General features: G+C 49.5%; 1 protein-coding gene across 1 annotated transcript in view; it reads right to left on the reverse strand.

Annotated features, from left to right (window-relative positions):
- Positions 1-5,757, reverse strand: part of LOC134586435 (nuclear RNA export factor 1-like) — a 44,148-nt gene extending 38,391 nt beyond the window's left edge. Inside the window, exon 1 of the mRNA XM_063441947.1 lies at positions 5,239-5,757. Coding sequence (XP_063298017.1) covers positions 5,239-5,757 — 519 coding nt within the window. The remainder of the gene's footprint in view (positions 1-5,238) is intronic.
- Positions 5,758-6,000: the final 243 nt, after the last annotated feature.

The following is a 6,000-nucleotide window of genomic DNA, read 5'->3' on the forward strand; positions in this document are numbered from 1 at the left end:
TGCTGCTGCCCGCGATGGTGCTTCACCGCGTAGCTGTCGTGCGGGTCTGTGTGGCGTCGGTCGGTCAGGACATGCCGTTTGGGTAGGGTCACCCCTGCTGCTCTGGGTACCTGAGGCGGTCTTGAGCTTGGCATCAACGGTCCCCTCTGCTGTGTTGTCTTGCTTGGGAGAGGTGAGTGCTTTTCCCTCTGCAGTTTCCTAATTTCTGCCATCTTGGGCCTTGTGTTTCTGTCCCGATCCCGTGGGGTTGGAGGGGAGCAGCTCCGATCGGGAGTCACGGACTGGGTTTCCTTGCAGGCTGAGCCAAGTGGCCGGTCGGAGCCATGTTGTCACCTCTCTCATAGCCACCCGGTATAGCTGTCTCTGGGTCTTGAGTTTTGCCCACAGGTAGGTACTTAAATTATGTATGTACTCTATTGCGTGCTTAGGTGGTTTAATCAGCGTGTGCTTGGGCCTGGGCTGCGTCCCTGCCGCCATTTTGGCTGGGCCCAGTATATCCCGTTTGGTCGACAGCTTTTTCATCCCCATGTGGGGCCTGCCAACTTGCTTGTCGCTTGGTCCGTCGCTTGTGCCGGGATATCCCTCACTGGCAAGGGGGGGGTGATCGGGGTCGTAGGCGTTGCAGTCAATTCCCGCTGGTCCGTCGGCGGGGAGGTCGGCCGCCTCTCCCGCGCCTATATGCACGTGTAGGCCGCAGCTCAGTGTTGGCTACAGATTGCCTCTCCGAGTCCGGTGGTCCGGCCAGGTGAGTCCCCAGGTGCCACCGCTGCTCTGCTGTGTCAGATTAGAAGGCTCGGTGTGAGATAAAGATTAGAAATCGCTTGTTAGCCGGGTTTGCTCCCGGAGCTCGTGTACAGTGCGACCGATCGCCAATAGAGACGTTTAAAGGGTTACTCCAACGCTTTTTATCGAAGTGTGTGTCATATTAAAATGCCGTATAGGTCATTATTCACGAGGTCCTCCTTAATCCCTATGTATATTTAAACAAATGGAGGTCATTTAGTTACTCCAATGGCCATTGGAGGGAATGCCCACCTACCAACGTCAAGGCAGACCCCCCTAAGGCAGGATCCGCTTATCAGATATATACCTTTTAGGAGGTATAAGCCAAACCAACTCTGAGGATAACTACATCTAACAGAGACCCATTCTGGTAGGCTCTCTGTCTATGCTATACAGGGATGCTCTGACTTTAGCTTAATGAAAATGGTTTTGGTGTACAGATCATTCCTTTGCAGCTGCAAGTGTCAAATGTTTTTTTTTTGTAAATCTTTCTTTTATTGAGACATTGAGTTATGCGGTACAGAATGTAAACAAAAATAAAGGAGTTAGTGCATAAGACAAGACGTTAATCAAATAGTTGGTCAGTATACTCATATCTGTCTCATTTTTTTTGTAAAGTAAACATGCAAGTCTAATTAGTAACAACAAGCTATACCATATAGTGCAGTGTAACAATCAATAGGTAAGTCAAGGTAAGTAATATCAAGCTTCTTAGTTATATCAATAATGTTATGGTATGATGGATTCAGGCTAAACCGTAGCTTGAACTAAACGGATAAGTATAAGCTATTTATTAGGTATAGTGATGAACATCAGGAGGGAAATTAATATGATAAAACAAGTTGATGGTTCTGTGCAGTTTCACGATAGTTTAGACATATGCAGCTAGGTAAACGGAGTATACATTAATAGGAAGTAAGTTAATCTAGAGTTGCAGGCTGTTCTGTTAGACCTAGCTATTAGAGAGAGTTCTAGAAGTACAATCAGGGCCGGATTAACATAGGGGCTGATGGAGCTGCAGCTCCAGGCCCATGGCATAGGCCCATTTAAAAAAAAAAAAGAAAAACTTTTTTTTTTTTTTTTTTACACACACACTACTCTTAGGTTTGCCACCTGACTAGTATTTTACTGACACAGCCGGTATTTGAGGCTGCCTGGCCGTGCCGGTATTGCAGTAATAACGGCAATACAAATGCAGGTATTTTTCTCAGAATAAGTGGAGATTACTCTGCAATACCAGCACATGGGGACACTAGGCACACTGAGACACTAGGGACACAGACACTGGGAGACATGGGGACACAAACATTTGGGGACACTAAGACACTAGGGACACAGACATGGGAACACAGACACTGGGAGACCTGGGGACACTGAGACACTTGGGGACACATGGGGATGCTGAGACACATGGGGACGCTGTTTCTCCGAGTGTCCCCATGTCCCCCATCCAGTGTCCCGATGTCTCCCCATGTCCACAACTGTCCCGATGTCTCCCAGTGTCCCCAAGTGTCTGTCTCCCAGCCAGTGTCCCCTAGTCTCTCGGTGTCCCCTAGTCTCCCAGTGTCTGTGTTCCCATGTCTCTGTGTCCCTAGTGTCTTAGTGTCCCCAAATGTTTCAGTGTCCCCTAGTCTCCCAGTGTCTGTGTTCCCATGTCTCTGTGTCCCTAGTGTCTTAGTGTCCCCAAATGTTTCAGTGTCCCCATGTCTCCCAGTGTCTGTGTCCCTAGTGTCTCAGTGTGCCTAGTGTCCCCATGTCTCCCAGTGTCCCTATATGTCCCAGTGTCCCCATGTCTATGTCCACAACTGTCCCCATGTCTCCCAGTGTCCCCAAGTGTCTGTCTCCCAGCTAGTATCCCCAGTGCCCCTACTCTCCCAGTGTCTGTGTTCCCATGTATCTGTGTCCCTAGTGTCTTAGTGTCCCCAAATGTTTCAATGTCCCCATGTCTCCCAGTGTGTCCCTCGTGTCTGTGTCCCCATTTCATCCCAGTTTCCCTAAATGTCTCAGTGTCCCCATGTCTCACAGTGTCCCCATGTCTCACAGTGTCCCCATGTCTCACAGTGTCCCCATGTCTCACAGTGTCCCCATGTCTCACAGTGTCCCCATGTCTCTCAGTGTCCCCATGTCTCAGTGTCCCCATGTCTCAGTGTCCCCATGTCTCTCAGTGTCCCCATGTCTCTCAGTGTCCCCATGTCTCTCAGTGTCCCCATGTCTCTCAGTGTCCCCATGTCTCTCAGTGTCCCCATGTCTCTCAGTGTCCCCATGTCTCTCAGTGTCCCCATGTCTCTCAGTGTCCCCATGTCTCTCAGTGTCCCCAGTATCCTAGTGACATGGGGACACACTGAGACAGTGGGAGAAATGGGGACACTGAGACACTGGGAGACTAGGGGACTGGGCGACATGGGGACACTGACACTGTGATACATAGGGACACAGACACTGGGTGACTTGCGAGACTGAGACACTGGGAGCAATCCATCTATACAGCAGAATCAAACTGTGAGTAGTTTGTTGGTGATTTTACAGAATTTTCTCTGATGTCACTCCTTGTGATTATACAAATGATAAAGGCTGGTATTTTTTTCCAATAAAGGTGGCAACCCTAACTACTCTTCACATACTCTTGCTTAAAGTAGCACTATAGGGTCAGGAACACAATCATGTATTTCTGACCCTATTATGTTAAAACCACCACCCTGGCCCCTTCTAGTAAAATAGAATTTGTATTCAAGTCTGCAGCTGCTGGCTCTGCCTCTGAACTGACTGTCTGCTAACATCATCAGAAGTGTTGGTCTGAGCAAATTACAATACTTCCCCATAGGATTGGCTGAGACTGTCAACTAGGCAGATCAGGGGCAGAGCCAGCACAAGCAATAGCCCTGGCCAATCAGCATCTCCTCATAAAGATAAATTGAATCAATGTATCTCTATGAGGAAAGTTCAGTGTCTGCATGCCGAGGGTGGAAACACTGAATGGCAGTGCTGCACACTAGGCAGTACTGCCCCAGGAAGCACCTCTAGCAGCCATCTAAGGAGTGGCCAGTGGAGTTATTTTCTCTGAAAAGACAGTGTTTACTGCAAAAGGCCTGAATGGAATGATTCTACTTACCAGAACAAATAAAATAGGCTGTAGTTGTTCTGGTGACTATAGTGTCCCTTTAAGTTTGGAAGCTTAAGAGGGATGTATGGGAACAAAACTTACAATAAAATTAGTTTAGGTAATGCAGACGTTGGTCTCTCTAACACTGTGGCATGTCCCCATTCTTCTACACTCACTACATACACCCTTTATCTGTCTCAGACTATATACCAGGAACTTCTGCCTGCTGTAAGAAGGTAAGGAGACAAGTGGACCAGTGAGTGCTAGGGGACAGTCCTTAGAAAGCATGGAGTGAGCGCATCATTAGACGCATTTATGTCAAGGTCAGGGTGTTGCCTGCATAGTTTGCCCTTAGTTGGACAGCCTGCATGATTGGCAGGCAGCCTGACATGCATTCATGCCAGGCTGTCCTTCAAATTCTTTGGACAGGCATGTCCCTTTTTGGGCTTGTTCTCCCCTTTTGGCAGGTCTGGTCACGTGATTCGCACCAGTGGCCCACCCTTTTACCCTGCCCATTGACTTCCTGCTTCACTGGACACTGCTGTTAGTTGGTATGGATTTACTTGAAAGATGAAAGCATAAATTAGAGAGAGATTAGCATAGAGCATGTGTTTTATTATAGCTGCATCTCCATCAGATACATGACGCTTGGGAGGTATGGTTGTTTTAGTGTTTTTGGTCGATATGATTCCGTAATTAGTCCCATCATAATTGTCAGCACCAGGCCCAGAGTGCTCTTAATCCGGCCCTGAGTACAATGCATAGTTAAAAGCATATCGTTGCAGAAAGAAAATAAAAAAAAATGTAAAGACTTGGTTAAATAGATCATTATTTAAGCTGTTCAGTCGAGTGTAGCTTCGATCGGAACATAAGCTGTCATATGAGATTTAACTAACGACGTATACATTTAGGTTTGTAGCTTGTATGGCTAGCTAGACATGGATTAGGTGATGATAACATGTCTATGCTTCACAGTATGAGTAATTCCTAAGGCTGTAGTTATGTGCGGTCTTGATTATATCCTATTATGAGTGAGCCAGTGATGGCCATTGCAGCAAAGCACACGTTAGCTAGCTCTCTACACTGAACATAACTCAGGGGGGTCAATGCAGAGTCCACTGTAACTGCATGGACGTGGTGGCGTGGCAGCTGGCCAACCCACCGTCAGGCAGCAAAACTCAGTCGACTCCCATAGTTGGCAGGAGCAAGGCACCGACCGAAGAGTCCCCTGGAGCCTCGGTGTCGCGGGTCAAGAGAGCTGGTGGGGCTTGGCCGCCTCTTCTTGGTCCTCCGTGAGTACCTCGGGTGGCGGGGGTCTGGACTTGGTGGCATGCAGGCCTCTATGCTCCCCTTACTGATCTGTAGGCTGGTGTCTCTTTTCCTCCTGATGTAGGGGCAAAGCCCTTCTGGATGCTGGTTGCGGCTATGCAGCGCCATGGGCAGCTGATGTGCTGAGTGACCATCTTGGCTCCGCTGCTTGTAGGCCAAGCATAGGCCCTCCGAGTGTGTCTCTTTAGCTTGTATAGCGGTGGGCCGTGTGGGAGGGCTCTCCGAGTATGTCGGGACCAAGGCAGGCGGTGTTGGATGCGTGATGTGCGGCCCTTAAGTCTGGGCAAAACCCGTGATCTCCTCTGCTGCTTCGTACTAGTCGGTGGCATGATTGTGCGTGTCAGAGCTGATTTGTGTGCAGGTGAGGTGGTGTGCAGTTGAGGGACCGTTATGGCTGCTTGGGTCCGTGCCACTGTGGCCCACAACCGTGCCCAAAAATGGTCGAAGGCTGCTGCTATGCGGTCCTCATGGGGGATCCCGCTTGCCAGTAGCGCTGGTAGAGGTTGGGTGGGTGAAGGCCCAGAAACCTGGTCAGCAGCCACCATCTTGGTTACTGGGTTCGGGTTGCATGCAGTCACGGCAGCTTGTAGGGTCCTGAGACCCTGTGAAATGTGGACCGGGATAACCCCCGCCGGTCCATAGGGGAAGGGGGGGGGGAACGTGGGTTCAGCAGTGAGTCAGTCGGGTATAAAAGCGATGGGAGAGCGGCAGTCTCTCCTGTGCCGCCCGTGTGAGTAGGCCGCATGTTGGTGCCGACCAGGGTATGTCAGGATTACAGAATGATCCAG

The sequence above is a fragment of the Pelobates fuscus genome, chromosome 2 (assembly GCF_036172605.1).
Source record: "Pelobates fuscus isolate aPelFus1 chromosome 2, aPelFus1.pri, whole genome shotgun sequence".
NCBI classification, from domain to species: domain Eukaryota; kingdom Metazoa; phylum Chordata; class Amphibia; order Anura; family Pelobatidae; genus Pelobates; species Pelobates fuscus.